The 20,941-nt window shown below is 38.8% G+C and overlaps 1 protein-coding gene across 2 annotated transcripts in view; it reads right to left on the bottom strand.

Moving 5' to 3' along the window:
* Nucleotides 1-1,790: 1,790 nt before the first annotated feature.
* Nucleotides 1,791-20,941, bottom strand: part of cnnm2b (cyclin and CBS domain divalent metal cation transport mediator 2b) — a 44,570-nt gene continuing 25,419 nt past the window's right edge. The window contains exons 2-8 of one of the 2 annotated variants that reach the window (XM_039613015.1): nucleotides 18,715-18,858; nucleotides 16,046-16,183; nucleotides 13,190-13,359; nucleotides 10,863-10,956; nucleotides 9,082-9,144; nucleotides 6,385-6,563; nucleotides 1,791-4,940 (exon numbers count right to left, since the gene is read on the bottom strand). In XM_039613015.1, the coding sequence (XP_039468949.1) occupies nucleotides 4,659-4,940; nucleotides 6,385-6,563; nucleotides 9,082-9,144; nucleotides 10,863-10,956; nucleotides 13,190-13,359; nucleotides 16,046-16,183; nucleotides 18,715-18,858 (1,070 nt within the window). In that variant the 3' untranslated portion in view covers nucleotides 1,791-4,658. The remainder of the gene's footprint in view (nucleotides 4,941-6,384; nucleotides 6,564-9,081; nucleotides 9,145-10,862; nucleotides 10,957-13,189; nucleotides 13,360-16,045; nucleotides 16,184-18,714; nucleotides 18,859-20,941) is intronic. The other variant, XM_039613016.1, reaches the window with a different exon arrangement.

Below are 20,941 nucleotides of genomic sequence, written 5' to 3'. Positions count from 1 at the left end.
GGATGAAAAATGTGTTTAAAAAAATTAGTAAAAAATATGAAAATGTAAAAAGTCATTTTATAGACAGCCATAGTTTTCACTGCCTCAACCTGTACTAGAAAATACTATCAACAGCCTAAAAAAGGTTTGTCTTTCTTTTAAAGAATAGTTGATCATAAAAAAGGTCTGAATTTTAAGGAAACAAATCTGTCAAAAACCTTTATAATACAAAGATGGATATAAATTGTAGTGGTAGATTTTATGTGCTACCGAAGTAGTTTTTCTCATTTTCGAGAAGTGCCTTTAAATATTAAGACAGATATTACCTAAAAACCTTCCCAGTTGGTTTATGAGTTTGGTCAGTGGTTCTCTATATAACATGGTTGCTGAAAATGCATTTTTAAAAAGAGAATTGGTAATTATTTTATCAAATATACACAAATTTGCAAAAATGTCTTCTAGAAAAAATATCTTAATTTATGCTTTGGGCAAATTCTTTTCACTTTTCTAATAGAAGATATGATATGTGTAAAAAAAAAAAAGAAGAAGAAGAAGAAGAAATGTGCACATTGACCATTGCATTAAAAAACAAAAACAACACAAACTTTACGGTACTGTGCAAGTCTTAAGTCACTCCAAATTTCTTTATATTTTTAGTAAAGAAGGCTTTCTAGCATTTATCTTTACCACAGTTTGACAGACATATTGCACACCCACATAGTGATTCCCAAAGATCTTCTAGCTGAAAATGTTTGCATATCTCTGCATGGTGAATCTGAGGAAACTGGACAAGCGAAAGACAAAAAAATGGCAGCAATGAACAGGGTGTGAAAGTCAAGTCTTTAAGAAATAGGAAAAAACCTGGTTTATACAGGAGAGGTGCACCTGAGCATTTACTGTTCCCTGAAGCCTCATCAGAAATGGTCAGTGCAAAGGTGCCTGTCGAGAAACTTAAGGAAGGGGAAACAGGGAGAAGGCTGAGGTATGCCAATTCACACAAGAACTGGACTGAAACTCAGGTCTGATGCAGTGGTGAATCCAAAATTTGACATTTTTGGTTGAAATTGTGGTAAATATGTAGAGAGGCGTTTAAGAGAGAGGTACAACAGTGACTGTCTACAGCCATCTGTGAAACACAGTGGAGGCTCTGTCATGGTTTGGGGCTGCATTTCAGACAGTGGGAATCTTTTCAAAGTTGATGGAATTATAAATGCAGACATAAGTGTCTGACTGACAACAGCTTAATTTTTCCAGCAACAGCAAAGATTACAAACACACTGTGAATGCAGTACAAGCATATCTGGATAGACTGATAAGTTTCCTTGAAGACGTTTCACCTCTCATCCAAGAAGCGGATGAGCTTCTTCAGAACTGAAGAAGCTTTTAGGATGAGAGGTGAAATGTCTTCAAGGAAACTTGAAACTTAGACTACGATGACCTGGATGACTGAGAACCTTCACAGACATAGACTGATAAGAAGACTATAAATCATAGATTGGCCTTCCCAGAGTCTGGACCTCAACATTACTGAAGCAGTGTGGGAACAAAAGGCAGCCAACATCCCAAGAAGAGCTTTGAATGTCCTTCAAAAACCTGGAGAACCACTTTTGAGGATCACTTAAAGAAAGGAGGAGAAAGCTGCCTAAGACAGTTCAAACTGTATTGGCAAAAAAAGGTGGTCGTACTACATATTGACTTTCAAGCTTGTTAGAATTGCACAAACTCCATTTTTGCTTCATGTATTTCCATGTATGTTTGCACATTTCAATAAATCACATTTTCCAAGCAAAATACAAAGAAATGAGGGGTGGTTCAAGACTTTTGCACAGAAATATATTTCGCCTGTCTTGTTTTTTATGAGCATTTTTACACAATAGTGACAAAAGAAAACATGAGAGTGAGCTAACTACATTTAGGCTGCAAAATATCGAGTTTTCTCTAAACTGGGAAATAAACAGATATGGCTATAGTTTAATTATAGTTTAGTCTAAATTCTATTAAAAACTGCATTTTTACTTTTAGATTCAGACCTGCATTAAGTAAAATACTATTTCTCTTCATTATACGGGAAGCCCAGTAAAATAAAGGTGCGTTTCTCCCTCTTATATTTGCTCTCTTACATTCTGGCTAAAGAAACAGACTAAGCTCAACAGACATGCAATGAACACGCGTTCAGAAAAGAAAACCAACATAAAAAGTGGGAGAACATAGCTGTGTATCATTCATGGACACGTTTAATGTTGAGGTTGCTTTTTGTGACGTTGATGATGCTCAACATGTTAGATGAGGTCATTAATACTGTGCAATTATCAAGTCTGATTATGCGTAAAATTGACAACAACAGAAGAAAGACACATAACCCCCACATGCATAGATGCTGGACTTTCACACAACTCCGCTACCTGCGAACCCCTCCCCCCACCCCGGAAACTACACTGTGGTGACAAATCTTGGCGCCATAACTTCCAAATAAACTAGCAGTCGTGTCTGAGGTCAACGGATGCAAAAACATGAAGCAAACAAAGGGTAAAGAGAGACTGACTAGGACAAAAACAAATATACATACAGTACATACATACAAATATAATCTGTAAATCTATAGTACAGTGAATTTTTTTTATTCATAATCATCTCTTAAATAAACTGCGGTTCATTGCACTTTGTTAAAATAATTAATTATATGATTTCTCTTAAAGGCAATAGTGTGATTTTTTTTAAAAGGTGAAAAATATATTGTACCATAAGCCTGATTTAGGATAATAGTAAAAATAACAAGATCTGTAATATACATAGGTTTCTGTAAAATACCCTCACCTCCTCATATACAGTGCATTCGGAAAGTTTTCAGACCCTCGCAAGATTTCCATGTTTTGACTCCTTAAAAGGTTTTAGGAGCGTCTTTTTTATCCGGACTAACAAACACTAAAACATTTAGATGATTCATTTTTCTGTTGGAAGCTCACACTTGATCTCTGGTGCTTCCTTCCTTTATCAACAGTCAACAATCAAACGCAAGGTGCAACTTTTACACCCAAGGGACACGTTCTCCATATCTAGTTAGCATTGCGCTTTTCAATTTTAGTACTCCTCAGTGAGAAGCTTGTGAATGCTTGCAAACAAGTTACCGTCTTCCATACAAACTTCTTATGAACTCAACAACCAGCTAGCGGCCAAAGCGTTTGCAAGGTTTTTGATGCAGCACCTCTTTGAGACCAATTTCACGCTGTTTGCGGTGCACATTGCTGTCAGTGTAGCACTTCAACAACCAAACATTCATGGTGGAGTAGCCAAATGTAAGTCAATCCTTAATAAAAAGGCACATGATCGACTTCTGGAAAACTGAAAGGCAACTGACAAGATCTCAGACGACAAGACACAATTATTGTGTCTGAGCAACAATCGTTAATGCTATTCCTGCAGTCAAACACGTGCTCTGGGGAAGCTTTTTTCTGTGACACGGATTGGGAGGCTAGTAAAGATATGGGCAAAGATGGATGCAGAATTATATCCAGTTCAGTCCTGAGTGAAAACCTTTTAAAGAGAGCTCAGAATCTCAGTAACATATAGTAGTGGATTTGTTGAGTGGCCCAACTAAAGTCAGGACCTGATCCCAATACAGCACCTCTGCAGAGACCTGATAGTTGGTGCACACCAAAGCTCTGCAATGTTCTAAGGAAAGTACTAGGTAAGGTTATCTGAATACTGATATCCTGGAATATTTGAGTGTTATTTGCAATAAATTTACATAGCACCTCAGTAACCTGTTCTTGATTTTTCTTCACGGTATATTGTTATGTGTAGACTGTCAGACAAAAAAATCTAAATCCACTTTAAAAATCTTTAAAATAACAAAACTTTAAAGGCTGTGAAATCTTTCTGAATGCACTATACAAGAATGGATGTTCATCCCCATATATGTAGCATATTCTATTTCTGCAGCACACTAATGCATGCTCATATGCCAGTTTTTTAATATATATATCATATCTTCACGCAAACATATATACATACAATATTATAAAATAAATAAATACAGGAAAACATTCTTGGTTCGTGGTTTAACGGTTTCTTTCAAAGTGGTTTTTGGTGCAGTCTTTGACTAACCTCTCTGCATGTTTGGGTTTGAGCCCTTGCTGATGGGATCAACAGTTGACTGAGCCTCCCTGAAAGATGCACCGGTGGGGGAGTTGCACTTCCTTCTGTGCATGATTGTGAATGTGTTTGAGAGTGTATGTGTGCATTGACAGTGTACGAAAGGGGGGGGACCAAAGTCTTTGGCCTGAGGAGCAAGTACAGCAAGTGCTGTGTTATGTGTGTGTGTGTGCGTGTGTGCACTCTGTCCAAGATACCGCTATGACAGTGTCAGATTGTCCCAACAAAACGAAGCTCAGTAACACGGTACTGTCCGAGTGCACCCTCCAGAAAAGGGTGTAGTACAGCAGGGATTCTGACAGCGTTCAGGTGGGGGTGTTCAGGGTGACACAGCACCCATCTTCCCCATAGCCCCTTCATGAAAGGGTCTCACTGCCTGACTGACTGGGGGCTACTGATTGGAGCAGAACCCTCACTCCACCTGCCTCCGCTTCCCCACGTTCCCTCATCTTCATCTACATCACTGTGTGTGTGTGTGTCCACAAGACAGGGTGGAGGGTCTGGGTCTCCACCGGGCTCGGCGGGGGCTAGATGGGTCCCTCATTGTGGGAGGAGTGGTTGCTCCTGCTAAGACCCACACAGTTCTGCTGCTGGTTGAGCAGGTGGGACGTTTCATTGGCCACGGCGAAGGCCACAGCGGGGGTGGTGATAGTGGTGGTAGCCGTGGCGGTGACCACGGCTGGGTTCTCCACTCCATCGTGGAGCTCTGTTAGCGTGAGTTCGATCTTAGTGAACTCACTGTCCGTCGACTGCGGAGTCTTGTCCATCCGCGACGCCATCACAGCGTTCTGGTACTGTTGTCGCGTCACCTACAAAACAGTGAAGGTCAGGTCAAGTGTCACAACAAGAGGTTGCTGTGTTGTTATTCGTGGCACAGAGCTGGTAGCTCTGTAAACAAGGATTTGACACTAAATAATGATGTGGAAAAGCCTACAAGTAATATTGCTTTTAAAATATTCTGTAACAAATGTAATGATTAATTTACGATGATAGCCTTTCATTATCTGCTTAGTGTCCAGTGCGAGGACAAGAATATTACTACAAGCCAGAAAATGACTCATCTTCATTTGTTTCTATAGCTGGAATCAAACCAGCAACCTTTTGCTTGTGTAATGTGTAAACCGCTACACTCTGGAGCTATCTGTGACTCATCAAATGTAAATGTTTTAAATTGTCATGAAGTAATTATCTTACTGTCAGTTTCTATCAGTTAGGTAATTGCTTTTTGATCTTTTCTATTGATTTGGTACCCGGGACCCTAAAAAGAAGTAATAAAACATCTTAGAAAGTAGTACATCAGTTAGTACATCAGTTACGTCAGAGCTCTATTTGTGTCTCACGGCTGATAAGCAGAATAAACAAAAACAGCCTCATGAAGCAGCAGGATTCATCAATGAACATTTCCAAAGCAAGAGATTTGCCACATTTACACATCTGGCACAACATCAGTGACTTTATTCGTTACTTAGAAGAAACAGAATCAGAATCAGAAAGACTTTATTAATCCCAGAGGGGAAATTGAGTTGTCATAGCAGCAAATATACAACAAATGTCAAGCACTCATGTAAAATGAAGTGTCTCACTGCCTGACTGAGAGTGTATGCGTGCATAGACAGTGTACAGAGATATTGATAGATAAATGTTAAGATAAATATAGGGATATGGGTATAAATAGAAATATTAATATAAAAGGACACAAATATGTCATGTATGTCAAATATATGTCATCAGCAGCAACATGATATATTTTTTTCACTTTTAGACAGGTAAGACTTCAACATAAGTCAAACTTTAGAAATTATTTTTCATAAAGCAGCCATCCTCAGATATTTAATGTATTTCTAGGTATTTTTTATTTCAGAGGAGAAAATTTGGGGAGGAGAATATTGAAATGAATAGTGCAAATCTGATTTCTGAGATCCAAATTACAGCAGTACATTTGACAATGACAAAAAGCAAGTTTTATTTGTGCCTGATATGGTTGTGATAGCTGCTGCTAGGAGTGTTCATTTATTTAGAATGAGAGGGGAAGATGCTATCAGAGCGAGTTCCTAATTGGCACAGATGGATGGCTCAAAGCTGCGAGCGCACTGCAACTTTGAATGTTGAGAACTCAGCGGGAAAAAGAAAATGGAAAGTTCTCTTAAAGACGTCAAAAATCAGCAGCTGCATGTGACATCACTACGTCACCTACCTACAATGTGCATATAATCCTCATTGCAGGCTAATTTCTGATCCCCTGTGTTTACTCACCTTTATATACTGCAGGTCTGAGCGTGCTCTGACAGAATAATCAGGCACATATATATGCAGGAAGGAGTTGAGCTGGTTGTTGCTGTTGCCCAGCGTCGGGGTGATGGCATCTATACGATCACTCCTGTTCAGAGAATCGGAGTGATTCAGTCCAAATGGCCGTGGAGGAGATTTATTCTCTGTAGGAGAAAAAAAATTAAAGCATACTGGAATGCAACAGTAATGCATGGCACTGCAAAAGTACTTCTGAAAATAAGCAACATTAATGGGCCCTAATCCCTAAAGGCTGATTCAGTTCATCTGGACGTAGCGTTTTGTGGGAGAAACGTTTCGTCACTCATCCAAGTGACTTCTTCAGTCTCAGCTGACTGCAGGTTTCCCCAACCTTATAAACAGCACATTTGCACAATAACTGAAACTAGCACCACTGAAGGAACAATGGACTGGGAGGTCAGTTGCTTGATCATTAATATGCAAATTGTCATGGACATTGATCAACACCACTGATCAAAGACCACTGATCAATCTCCATGAGTACCATTCACAGAGAGTTGGGGAATGGCTGCAATCACAGCATTGTAAGATGGCGAATGATGTACCCTTAGGCCCCCTCCTTGAATACCTCCTTCGCTAGAGGTTGTTTGGCTTCCCTGATGTATAAATCCTGGTACTCCTCCTGGCACTTAACAGCATACACTACATTACTCTGTTTGTGTTGGGGGACCCGATCCTTGGGGTGGATCAATTTTTGGCACAGTGTGTTTTGGCATTTAAAAGTTGTCACCCTTCCAACTGATTTATCCATGGGGCCAAAATATCGACATTATTAGCTATTTACTGATATATCAGTACTGATGATTATAACAGCTGACAAATGAAAATGAAAAAAAGTAGAGACAGGAGAGGCACTCTTAAAACGTGTTTTCAATGTGGGCATTGTGTAGTTTGTCTATCAGAGGGCACTTTGCAGCTTTCCTGGTGGCAACGTGTTTGGAACAACACAAATGAAAAAACAACTATTGCACAGTCGGGCAGAGCAAACGAGTAATCCACGAATTGTTCGGACAATAAAATAAGATTACTTTTCAACTGTGTTGTCATATTAGCTTTTTTAAGTACTCGTAAATTCACATAACAAATTTAAAGGAAATCTGTTTATTTTTTGAGTGTCTGACAGAAAAGAACACCGGAATTGGTTTTTAGTCAGTTTTCAAACTCCTGCATCAGTTGGGCTCTATTGTCTATTTCTGCTAATCTGATCTAATATTACTGTTCCTTAAAGTTCATATGGCACTAAATATTGATTTTCATTGTCTGTTAGATGATCTCTTTGGGCCTGTGCAATAATAACAGAAAAAATTTAAGTTAGAAACTTTACATGATTAGAAATTTTGTCTTAATTGTTTTGAGGACATTAAGATACTTAAAATTTCCTCTGAAACTAGCCGAGTTGTACAGCACTACTTAAGATCCTTTGTATCTGTGACTTTTTTCCAGGTCGAGTCTTAGGTACAAGCTGTGATGTATGGAAATCTAATTTATGTGTAAGTCTTCTAGTTTCATATAGCAGTCTCCAGTGATGCTGCGTTCTTCTATGTGCTACCACGTAGAAGACTTGTTCTTTTCTTTTCATTTTTTTGGTTATTTTTAATTAAAGCCAGATTATGTTTTCCACTTCTTAAAGAAGCCTTGTGAAAATCACACACAACAAAGTGGAAACAGCTTGGCCAACGCTAATGCTACTACGCTGACTGGAATGTATGTAATCCCATGTTGGAATATGTGTGTATGAATGTGTATGAGTGAGGAAGTGAGAGGCAAAAAACAGTGTGTGTGCGTGTGTGTGTGTGTGTGTGTGTGTAGAGGGAGCACAGTAGGCCAAAGACCTGGCATGTGGACTCTTGTGGATTAGTACTCTACTTTTTAGGGGCCAGGTCGACACAAAAAAATGTCAGTGTGCTGTGTCAAGAAAACACACATACTAGATTTCGAAACACACACACACTCAAATGCCACTGCACCAACGTGAGCACTGTAGGCCTCTACTATAGACACAATGAAAGTGTATTTATTCCACAGCATTTCCTGTGGGTGCGTTCTCTTTTAATTCACTTTCAAAGCAGCCCTTCTATGTGTGTAGTATTGTGGTTTTTGTTCATGGGCTTGTGAATGTGAACATATGTATATGTGCATGTCTTTGTATGCGTGCTCAGTGGTGTCCAGCAGGGGGCTGTAGCTGTAGGTCTTGTTTATGTAGTCGGGGGGTTAAAGGTTAGGGGCGAGCGGGGCGGAGCCGGGTTCCACTCTGGGGCCTCCAGTCTCCAACACCATTCAGCCACTTGACTAATGGCTCAGGAGACGAGGATGTTAAGCCTCAGTCTGGATCCGTTTTCCTCTCTGCCTCTTTCTCTTTTAGTGTCACACACATTTACAGTTCATGTTGCATTCAGGGACAAACAGTGAACACCTTCTTTGAAAGTCACACAAAACAAGACAGTTCTCAAGCAGACTATGAAAACCAAAATGCTAAACACACTCAGGTATATTTAGGTAAAGCATGCAGGTAGGTGAAACTGTGATTGTACAACTTTATGCACCTATATAATATCAACAACACATTCTCTTTCATATAATGAAATTTCATCACTATTCACTAAAGGTTATAGAGTGAAAGGTGATACTGAAAATCCACTGTACCTGGAGATCCTGCTAATGACTCAGCCCTACTGACTGCAAATGTACGAGACAGTGACAGAGGCACTTTGGGGAGAGAGGGATGAAACAAGAGAGAGACAAAAGAAGCAAGAAGAAAGAAAGATGAGATTGTTAAAGTCGAGAAAATGGGTAATTTAATCAATTACACATGATAACATCTGATTAAAGAAAAGAAGTGTTAAATTGTTGTTCCTTTACTGATCAGCTAAAGATGAAATCTGGCACAAACCATAAAGCATTTGATTTGATTTCTTAGAGTGCGCACATCCACCACAGGAGAGTTATTCTACTGTTTCACCAGTAGGTGTCTCTCAAATCACACCACCCAAATGAATCAGTCCAATAGCTGAGGACAGTGCTGTAGTTTATGAATGAACAGAGAAGAATGAGTGGATCACTAGATGATGCATTTTCATGACATCTCTTGATTTATTATGTTATCATATTAGGACTTATTAGTTATTATTATATTATTATTTACACACAAAAGTGGCCCCTTTCACATTTTTCTCGTGTAACATGATGAGTACTTTATCCATACATAATTTTTAAAATTATGTTGCATGAGAACAAGGTGAAAAATTACAATTTTATGAGTAAATCATAGTGCGCTGCAAGTCTTATAAGACCTCCAGTACCTATAAAGCATAAAGAACCAGTAAAACCTCTAATTCCTCATATGAGCAGTCTATAACATATTTTACTGGAAACAAGCTACTGTGGATCACACTGTAAATGGTCTATATCACAAACCCAGAGAGAAGAGCTACTCGTCCAACTGCATTTTAACATTTTACTTACTAATAATATCATTTTTCTGTCACAGGGTTTTCTTTCCATCCATCCATCTTCTGCCAGTTTTCTGGCTATGGGGTGGATGGCTCACTTGAGCAGTTAGAAGTTCAGTGGTTCAATCTCTAGCTACATGTTGAAGCCTTTGGATACTGGAAAATGCAACTACTGGAGTGTGTGTGCAGTATGAATGTTAGACAAAGTGCTTAGGTCTAAAAACAAAGTGTGTGATTGAGACTAATAGTAAAAAGCACTTTGAGTGCTCAATTAGAGTAGAAAGCAACCCTTTATTTGGGTCCAGATTGCAGTAGTTTAGGCACAGATGCCCAGACCTCCCCATCCCAAGATATTTCCATGTCTGAGAGATATAACCTCTCAAGTGTGTCCTGAGTCTATCTTGGACAGGCCTCCTGGTAGGATATGTCCAAAACACCTAACCTAGGAGGTGCTCAGGAGGCATCCTGGCCACCTCACATCTACTCCAAGCCCCTCCCAAATCAGACACCCTTTGGAGGAAGCTAATTTCTGCCGTTTGCAGCTGTAACCTCACTGTTTCAGTCAGGCTAGGAACCTACATCAACTGGTGACTCAACATCTTCAATTTTAAGATCAGCTCTCTCTTCCCCGCAGCAGATTAGTACAGTATCCTCATCTCCTGCTCTACTCTGCCCAGAATCAGTGACAAACAACACTTAAAGCGAGCTTGACATCAGCGCCCTTGATGCAAACCAAACTTCCACTAGTTCACAGAACAGATGTAGTCTGGTGTGGCAAAGTCCCACCCACCTCCAAGTATTCCACAATGAGTGAAAAAAAAAAACTGCAATTTTGCTCCTGATTGTGAGGTTCAACTAACAGGCGGACTCTTCTGTCCAGACCCTGTCAAAGGAGGCTGACGAGTGAGATTCCCTAGAAGTTGGGATTCACTTTCACGGGGATAAAAATTTAAGACCAAGACCAGGAAATCTTACCTGGTGAGGCTGTCAGAGCCATTATCCCATAGAAGGAGAATGGTCCCGCTTCAAACTTCATCCCCTCTTTTCCTGCTTCCACCTCCACCTTCCCCTGTGACAGCCAAGGAAAAGAATCACGAATCATCTTAAGAGAATATAAGTGCTCAACACATTATATATCAAATTATCATCTTAATTAAACCAAAAATTACTTATTTGTGCTGGTTTTACAATATTTCCTTTAACTTTATGCTTTATTTTTTACTTTATTTATCCTGTCTGTGAGATTATAATAAATCCACCCTGCTTTCCTTGTTTCCTTTCCTTTTTACTACTTGTAGAAAATCCTCACTCTGTTTAATAGCTCCCAATCTGCTCCTAAGCTGGGTCTCAAGGGCAATGACCCCACACTTGCTCAAGCAGAACCTCATTTAATCCAAGGCTAATACACATGTTGACTTAGTGACCTGATAGGGGAAATATAAAAAATCTGCGAACCTTTGCAATATAGACTTTGAACTCACTTTAGGAACAGTTATTTGGGACTTTCCTTTAAGGCGTATGAAAGACTTAATACCCTCCCTGAATAAGACAATAGTGTTGGCTCCAGCGGCATATCAGAAACAGTGCAGAAATTCAAGGCTGCTTTCAGACTGGAGACTAAAGCTACATGAAGTGCAGAAGTCCTTGATCTGATACACTATTGAATACACTATTACAACTAACTATTATATATTATAATATATAACTATTATGCAAATGTGTGTTTCCAAGATTTGCAGGTTGAAAGATTGTCATTAAGGCTGGTGTCATAGCTTGGATTCAAGTTCAGTTTGGTTCCTATTTAAAGTTTTTTTCTGAATGATGCTTAACTTTGTAAGAAGACTTTCTTAGACTTTCTAAGAAGTTTCCTGTCACGCTCTAGGATAGTTCAAATAATAAAATTTAAATGTGAACACTGTGTAACAATCAGAAAACTTTATTTGAGGATAATGCAGGAATCCCACAGGGTTCTGTTTTTGGCCTGCTTGTTTTCAGCTTTGATGTGTTTATGCACATAAGATGCTTAGATGATGTATGCATCGTCCAAAACTATGAGCAATTGGTTCCACATTAATAGTAAAGCAGGCACAAGAAGATCAAGAAGAATTCTCTAACTCCTTGTTCAGATGAACTTGACAAATTCAGCCTGACTGTGACGCGTTAACCAAAACCCCAAAAACACCTGTAAAGTGTGTTTACCCCAAACCTTTATTTCTTTATTGCTTATTGCATTATTTAGGCTCATAGATGATACTGAACTCTCTTGTTTCTATTTATTGTAGATAAACAGAACAATTTCAAGTCCATTACTTATCAAGACAACTGTGTCTAATTTTTTAAAACATTGGACGTTATTTGTCAAATAAATTAATCTGCAAGATTAATGAACAATACATTGAATACATTTCAGAAGTAAGTAATTAATTAAATATGTAAACAATTAGCTTGTGAAGTATTTTATTGGTTATAAGCAGGACTCGTATTGGTCATACTGTATGACAAATAAAGTCTGGTAAGAAACCACATGCCTGCAATATTCTCAAGAAGGTAAATATTTCATGGTTTGATTTCACTGAATTTCATCAGTGTTAGACTCATCTGGGACATACTGATGCCACACATTCTCACGCTTACCACACAGAACTCAAACAACTTTAAACTCAAACTGAAACAATTTTTGGATTAGTCATGGATCATCTGGTTTATGTTTCATTTTATGGTACTATTTTAAAGACCCGTCTAGGGACTGGCACAGTAAATTTGCTCATGCTATAAATGCTATGGTATGTGGCATGGGTCTTTTGAAATGTTGTATCTCTTAGGTCAGACATTATTATAACTAATTAGCTTCTTATCTATAGTATTATTGCTTGTTTTAGTTTAAACTGCCCTGCAGTACAGTCATACCGTGCATACCTTAGGGATGCATGGCTTCTGTGGGAACAAACTCTTGCAGTACAACTCAATGACTATACTGTGAAAAACTGTAAGCCAGAGGAAAACGAAAGCTTGCTGTGCTACAAGCAGCATTTTTAAACTGATCACATAGTATATACTGCTTATTCATCTGTAGTGATGACAGAAGGAAATCATGGAACTAAATGATGCAGGTAAAACAAACTTATGCTGCATGAACAGAGTTAGAATACTTGCATTATTTCTTTAATGTTAAACCTAAAATACATATCAATATTTACATTTTTCCCAAGCTGGTTATGTAGTTGGTTTTTTGTAGTAAAAAAAAAAAAAAATCAAGACTACTGATGCATCCTTCCCCTTTGAAACTCGTTGTGCCCACACACCTGCAGGATGAGGATGAAATAATCCACAGGTTTGTTCCTGTGGAAGAGGTAGTGCTCTGGTGCCCGCTTGTTCTTATCATCGTATTTTAGCTCCTGGATGACGTTTGGATGCTTCAACAAGCGCAGCAGAATCTTTTCTGACATCTGCACCGGTGCAAATGGCTCAACCTCTGAAGAGACAAGGAGAGAAAAAGACTGTGGTAAGACAAAACAGTTCATTTGTTATGAAAAGTTGAATAATTATATCAATTTTATAAAATTATTCTTATATATCTCCCTTATTGCCATGAAAATCCCAAAACATAAAATAAATTAGTCCTAAAAAAGTAGTACTGTTCATAGACTATTTATTATAAAAACGCCACCGTGATGTCACCTGATGGTTTGAAAATTTTGTTTGTCAATCATCCGCCATTAGCCACTGAGCACACACTAGTTTGGGGGTGGGCAATTAGTTTTCCAAGGGGGCCACATGGTGCTGTTACCTGCACAGACAAAGGTTTGATGTGTTTAAATGTGGCAGTTTTCCTTACATTTATCCAAAGAAAGGCATGTATATGAGCTGGCCTATTTTTTTTAAACCAAAGACCTGGCATAATTTATATGTGTATTCTTAATATTTTATTTTTTACATTCTGTTTTAAACAGATTTTAGACAAAGATTATACTGAAAGTAACATCAGCAAAAGCAGCAGAAACAGACTTAGTAGAAATTCTTGGTTTAAAAAAGAGGAAAAGTGAAAGATGAAACTGTAAAACTGTGGATTTCAATAATGACAGAGGCATAGTTTTTGAGTTATCCACATAAACCTAACATAAATATATCAAATGCAAAGTTATGTCAGTTCTGGGATATTTCTGCAAAGATTCCTTTACAAAGGTTTGTTCCTTTACTTGTCGCAGTAAGGAATTTCAGAGATTAAAATCTCATACTAGAGGGCAATTTTAAGATTAAAAAAATCAAATCATGTGTATTTTCAAGTCTGTGTAGGGTTTTAAATGTGTCAAATGTATAATTGTTGTTTGCATTATTTATCACTGACCTAGTGGATTATTTAATAGAAAATGGATCACAGGTGATTAACTTTGATGGCATGGTAATAAATATATTGAGCTTAGGGTAATGATATATGTAGATTATTTTGAATTATTTTTCCAACATCACAACAGGGGATATAGAAATAGATCACTTGTGTAATCTATTAGGGATAATCACTTAAATTCTGAGCTTCAATTCCGTATGTTCTAAAAGTCAAAATTAAAGCATATATTGTCCATGGATAGCAGGGAAGATCGGACCCACTCGGTATCATAGTCATAAAGACAATGGGAGGATTACATAAGGGAAACTAAACTCAGTGAACTAGCATTCAACTATCTGCTCAGCCAGGATAAAATGGGAAATATTTGTCACCATGGGTCTCGCATGTTGAACAGATATTGGATAATTGTAGCTTATCTTATCTCTGGTTTACACAAAAGTTTAAAAAACATTAACTAGGTGAAACATGCTCTTAAACAGTGGATGAAAGTGGCAAAGTGGTCATATGATAATTATGTAAAGTATAAATGAGAGCTATAGCTGGAAAAATCATCTGCTGCAGTAAAACAAATAGTACAAATAGCAGTGCCTGACAAATTACTCGCTAAGGCGAAAGATGAATCACAGGCATGCGATCAGTGCCGTTTATCTGTCGGCTACAAAGCTCCAAATGAATGACCAAGCCAAATTTCATTAAAGTTAATAGGATGACAGAATATTGCTGAAGTAAGCATTTCCCCCTCAAATCAATTCATTAAATAGAGACAATTAATGTAAGAACCACATCCTAACAATAAAGTTAACATTTTATTGGTTTGGTTTTTACATGATAACAAAAATACAAAATATTAGCAACATTGTGCTGCTGCAGAAACTTGCAAAGTCAAAAAGACTTTATTTATCCCCAAGGGGCAATTAAGATAGAGAGACAGAGATAGAGATAAGATAAACCATTACTGCATTTTTGTGAGGTGAGAGCCATACATAAGGGGCCAAAAATTAAAATAAATGTTAATACAGACACCCCCCTTCCCCCTCATTGTGTCTGGTCCTCTTCAACCACCTATTGGGCCAATCAGCTCCTTCAACTCATCAGCGGTGATATGTGTCAGCTGGCTGCTGGCTCCACCACCAGGAACTAAACTCCCTAATAGCCTTTAGAGGAACTTAATCAACGCTTAGCTGCCAGGTCAAAGTTCTAAAGCAAATCCAACTGCAATGAGGCATAGTGAACCGCTGCTGCTGGTGTAGTAGTACTTGTTGCCTGCTCTGAAATCCATTTCCCGAGGGAAAGCGGGTGAAATATTTCACATTTTACGCTAGTAAGTAACCAAGTATGTCGACTTGTGTGAGAACTGCGATTATAGGCCAAAAATCCTGGACGTGATGTCACTGAGGAACGAGTGTAAGCAAACAGGGTGGTGTTTTTAAAGCTGTGAGCAAAGATCTCAACATGTAACCTTCTGTGCATGACACGCAAGCAAATAAACGCCTGCATTTTTTTGGACCTGTGTGCATTCTGCAGACATCCTGTGTCGGGCTTATAGAGAGGCCTTCCACCTCTTTACACACACATTAACACATACATACCAGCACACTTGTTGTGAGTCCCCGCACAATTCATTCCCTCACACATAGACGCACACAACGGATACTCATTCTACACAAATACTCACTCCTCCTCCTCCCTACACCCACTTGCCCAAAACTCAAAGCCCGTATGGGCACACAAACACACTCACACACACACTTTCCCCACAGTGAGGGGCTGAGGGCACACTGGGGGAAGTCAAGCAGCAACGCAGCCCACTTGCCTGTTGCTAGGAAACGCAGGGTAGCCAGCAGAAGCTGAGGTGATATTTTAACCTTCATTTCATTGTCGGTAGGCTTGAAGGCCGAGAAATCCTGCTTTCTTTCCCGATGCGTGATTTTCTTCTTTGTCTTGTTGTCAGCTGAGGAGGGAAAAATGAAAAGTCAGGTGTAAGAGTCAACCTGCAACAGGTTGGCTGCAACAGGAAAAGATCAGTCCACGACACTCCTCAGACGCTGAGCTAGTCATTTCGGGTCAAAAGGTGACTAAACTTGAGTTACCCTGCACTGATTACTGTTTTCCATAAAAGTAGCAGTGCTGACTTTCTGAGAACTACAGCAGAGCTATAGGACGGCTACACTGTTACCACATTCTTGGCATTACAGAAGGCCATATGTACTGGCACGTACTCCATGTACACAGATACCATCATCTTTTACAAAGTCAAAGGTAAAATATTTATTATGATTATGGTTGTCCATGATTATGAATGTATTTTGACTCCTATAATTATTTGATACCCTGCTGAATTTGTAGGTTTTGCTCACTTCCAAAGAAATGAACAATCTCTACTTTTTATTGCAGTCTCATTTTAATAGAGAAAAACAGAATACCAACCAAAAATCCAGAACAAAACACATTTCAAAAACGTTATAAATCGATTTAGAAATTGATTTGCATGTCATTGATTAAGTATTTGACCTGTGTGCCATATGGCCACACAGATCATGAGTTGCCATGTGGGCAACCCGTTATGCGTATAAACCAAACCTGTCCACAGAATCATTTTTTTCCATTCCAACCTCTCCACCACTATGGGCAAAACCAAAGAATTGTCAAAGGACAACAGGAAGAAGATCACAGACCTGCACAAAGCTGGAACAGGCTACAAGACCAGCAAGTAGCTTGGTGAGAAGGTGACAACTACTGCGGTAATTATTCAGAAATTGAAGAATGAGAAATGAGAAAGGTGGTGGATCAACCCAAAAAGGCAGTTGGGAACAGAGTCACCAAGAACAGCACCTCCCACCCACCCAAATCCATAAGATGGCACATGTAGACACCTGTCTTTAGTTTTACAGGGAATATCTGAATGATTCGGAGAAGGTTTGGAAGAAAGTGGTGTGGTCAGATGAAATAAAGTTCAAGCTCTTTGGTATCAACTCAACCCACCATATTTGGAGGAAGAGAAATGCTGAGAATGAACCAAAGAACACCATCCCCCAAGTCAAGCAAGGACATGGAAAGATTATGCTTTGGAGCTGTTTTTCTAAGGGTACAGGATGACTTGGACTAATTGAGGGGCCAATGGAATGGGCCATGTATCATAAAATCTTGGAGGAGAACCACTTTCCCTTAGCCAGAACACTGAGGTCGTTGATATGTCTTCTGGCATGACAACCCACAACATACCACCAGGATAACAAAGGAGTGGTTCAAGAAGAAGAACGTTAAAGTCATGGAATGGACTAGCCAGCTTCCAGACCTCAGTCTATAGAAAATCCATGGAGGGAGCTGAAGCTTGCCAAACGCAAGAGATGTGTGTAAACCTGGTGACTACAAGAAACACAGTCATAGTTTGCCCGGTAATCTTATTTCACGCCAATAAAATTTAAACTGCAATAGAAATTAGAGACTTTTTATTTCTTTTTAAATTAAATAAACTTACAAATTCAGCAGGAGATCAGATAGATAGATAGATAGATAGATCGATAGATAGATGGATAGATGGATAGATGGATAGATGGATAGATGGATAGATAGATCGATCGATCCATACACCTAATGTTTAAACCTCATGTTTGCAAGAGGCAGCCAATCAGAGGAGCTAACACAGATTGTTTCAGACGCTGAATAAACTTAGCAGATGCTTTAGAGCGTCAAATATAAATAATAAATAAAAGTCATGTTAAGAAACTCTTTATATATATCTTTTGAAAATAATCTCTGCTTGTGGAAAAAAAATCAGATGTTTTAAAAGAAGCTTGTTGGGTGCATAACACAAACAAGACAATCTTCTCAGTAAAAAAACATAAAGTAGATCTTTATGACTTGGTGTAAATTAAGAGTAAATAAAATGCTCACCAAGAGTATCATTTTCAAAACAACTCAATTTCCAACAAACTCCAATTAGCACATCATCTCACAAATGTATTCTTGAACAGGAGTTTTAAGCTACCATTATCTGCATATAATGAGAAAGTTGTCATTCATAGGCAAGAACCCATAGAACATTATCACTGCAGCTCTGCAGAGATGTTTTTAGCCCAATATTTAGAATTTCTGGCAGCCAGCTTTACTGCTTTGATTCAGTCCCGCTGCACTCATTAGTGTGAACCAAAAACTGCACAAACCGGCTCTACCCCACAGTACCCACAAGGCACCAAACAGCAGATATACATAGTTAGAAACTTGAACATTTAGCTTGTAAACTGCACATTTTCTCCAGAGTTTGTGGACACCAAGTCAGAGTGACAAAGAGCAATGACAACAGCTGCCTGTTGCATCTTGAAATATTGCTTTTGATTAGAGATTAAAATGATTGGGTGAAAGATGCAAAAATGCTGTTAAGTGACATGGAGCGTGGTAATTCTCAGGGATTTTATCATCTGTTTTATTTTTCGTGAACTTATTGTATCTGTTGTAAAGTTGAGTTTAAAGAGGGGAACCTACTGTATAGGTCAGTCTCGTCGAGGATCTCTGACTTGATGATTTCTTCAATAACGTCCTCCAGGGTGACAATACCCAGAACTTCGTAGAAAGGGTCTCCCTCACCTTCATTGTTCACCCTCTGAACTATGGCCAGGTGGGATTTTCCTAGCAAATCATACACACACATGCACATACACAGGTCATAAAGTTGGAGTCATATGTTATAGACGGTTAAACGTGGTTCACACAGTGAGCTTGGTTATACAAGAGAAGAAACAGGCGGGAGTAAACATGTCTAATGTACCAATCTGAGGTGTATCATAGATAAATGTTTTATATAGTCTAAGTTTTTCTGTATAGCAAAGAGGAATTATAAGTTAGGTAGCAGGGTAGCGGGGATTATGGGGATTCAAAATCACACAAAGAGCAGGTGATGCAAAGTGATTTGAAGGCATGACTGTTGTACCCAGGGATACAGTGCTTGCTAATGTAAGGGTTAAACTGTTATCAGTGCCAGGAAAAAGTAATTCAGACCAAGACAGACAATCAAACAATCCTAAATTTCATCATATGAACCCCTTTTGCCCTCCTTCCTTCCACATCTGTGTTCCCAGGACCCTCCTGTGTGCTGTACCATCTGAAAAAAAAAAGAATAAACTGCCGTGTATGCAGAGACGACTGTCAGGCAAAACACTAAACAAATTCTTTGACTTTTCTCAGCTTGTGATCATTTAAAAGGAATTTTCCAGAGGCCTAGGCTAATATTAGCCCCTGCAAAATGAAGTTTCCATTCCGCCCTGGCGATATTCTCACCAAGCAAAGGAACAGACCGGGCGAACCTCCGCTGTGTGATCAGATTGTCTCGGAATGGGCCGTTTGCATGCAGATACACCTGGGTATAAAAACATGGAGGACGTCAGAGTGCTTCTGCGTACGTGTGCATGCACGTGTGTCAAGAGCGTCTGTGTGCACAAAGGAGTATGTTTATTTTGAGAGAACACAGGTACATCACAGGGTCTGGTCTCAGTTGCTGTTTCAGCTCATTTTTACTGCTTCGATGCAGGCGAGCAAAGACTGAAAGGATGTCTGAGCTGATGACCAACAGAGTTATACTGCACAGCATCTCACTGCTTCCTCACAACACTATGACAGCACAACAATGTTCAGTAGCCAGAAGCTGAAAGTGAGAATGTTGTGAGTGCTAGATGGAGAATTGATGCTTTCAAGAAAGATACTCAGGTTACACCTAACAAGCTGGCAGCGTAAGATCCCTTAAGAGAGGTATTAATAATGTAAGGACATAAATCCACTAACACAAAGAGCTTGAAAGTAGAAGGCCTTAGAAAATCTTAGTTACCAGAGTGTCAAAAAACATACAAATGATATCTTCAGCATAGTGCTTTTTTACTGAGACAAACACAAATGGCACCTCATGGGTTAAAGCAATCAGACCTCTGTAGTCCTTGAGCATGCAATTACTCTAAACTGCCCAGGGAGGGAAAGAGAAATGGAGTGGCTAGCACAGCACAGCACTGCAGAGTGAAACTGATCAATGCTCGCTTTTTTCTCACTAATGGCATCCACTTCACTCATGTTAATGAACACAAGTTATGGAGTCTAGGTTTGTACTGTAATACAACAGCTGTTCTGTCTTTACACCATAGAGTTTAAAATGAAATTAACTAACCATAACCATTGTCAGTGAAAACAGTTTGCTGCTGCATTTAAAACTGAAAATTAAAAAAAACAATTACATATCTGAAAAGTCAATAAGATTTCTGTTTTTCCAAGAGAAGAAACATCCAGCTTGTTATCAGAGCACAGTTTGAAACCACCTTCTGCTCATAGGTTTTACATTTGCAGTTACCCATGCCATTACTGCATATGGCATGGGTAACTGCAAATGGACCATTCATGTTTATAAAACAAATACTGGATTTGGAGAAAGAAATGCTGCAATTCAGACTTTTCAGATTTTCTTTGGGGAAAAGTTTTCTTACTTCCACAATGTATGTATGTATTTCAGCTGCACGAGTAACGTAGTAACTGGGTAAATACTGTAAAATGTTATTTATTAACATTAATCATTATCATTACTTATGTTGTATGGGGATGCAGTTTGCCATTTAATATACTGTTTGTGTTATCTTGTTAACCTTTTATCGTGTTTATGGGAAGAACTGGCTTAACCTGAGGATGAACATGAGTAGGAAGACTTTTTATGTCAAAATAATTCCCAAATTGCAAA

The sequence above is a fragment of the Oreochromis aureus genome, linkage group 6 (assembly GCF_013358895.1).
Source record: "Oreochromis aureus strain Israel breed Guangdong linkage group 6, ZZ_aureus, whole genome shotgun sequence".
Lineage (NCBI taxonomy): Eukaryota > Metazoa > Chordata > Actinopteri > Cichliformes > Cichlidae > Oreochromis > Oreochromis aureus.
The sequence above is the reverse complement of the archived record's forward strand: the minus strand, read 5'-3'. Positions and strand labels throughout refer to the sequence as shown.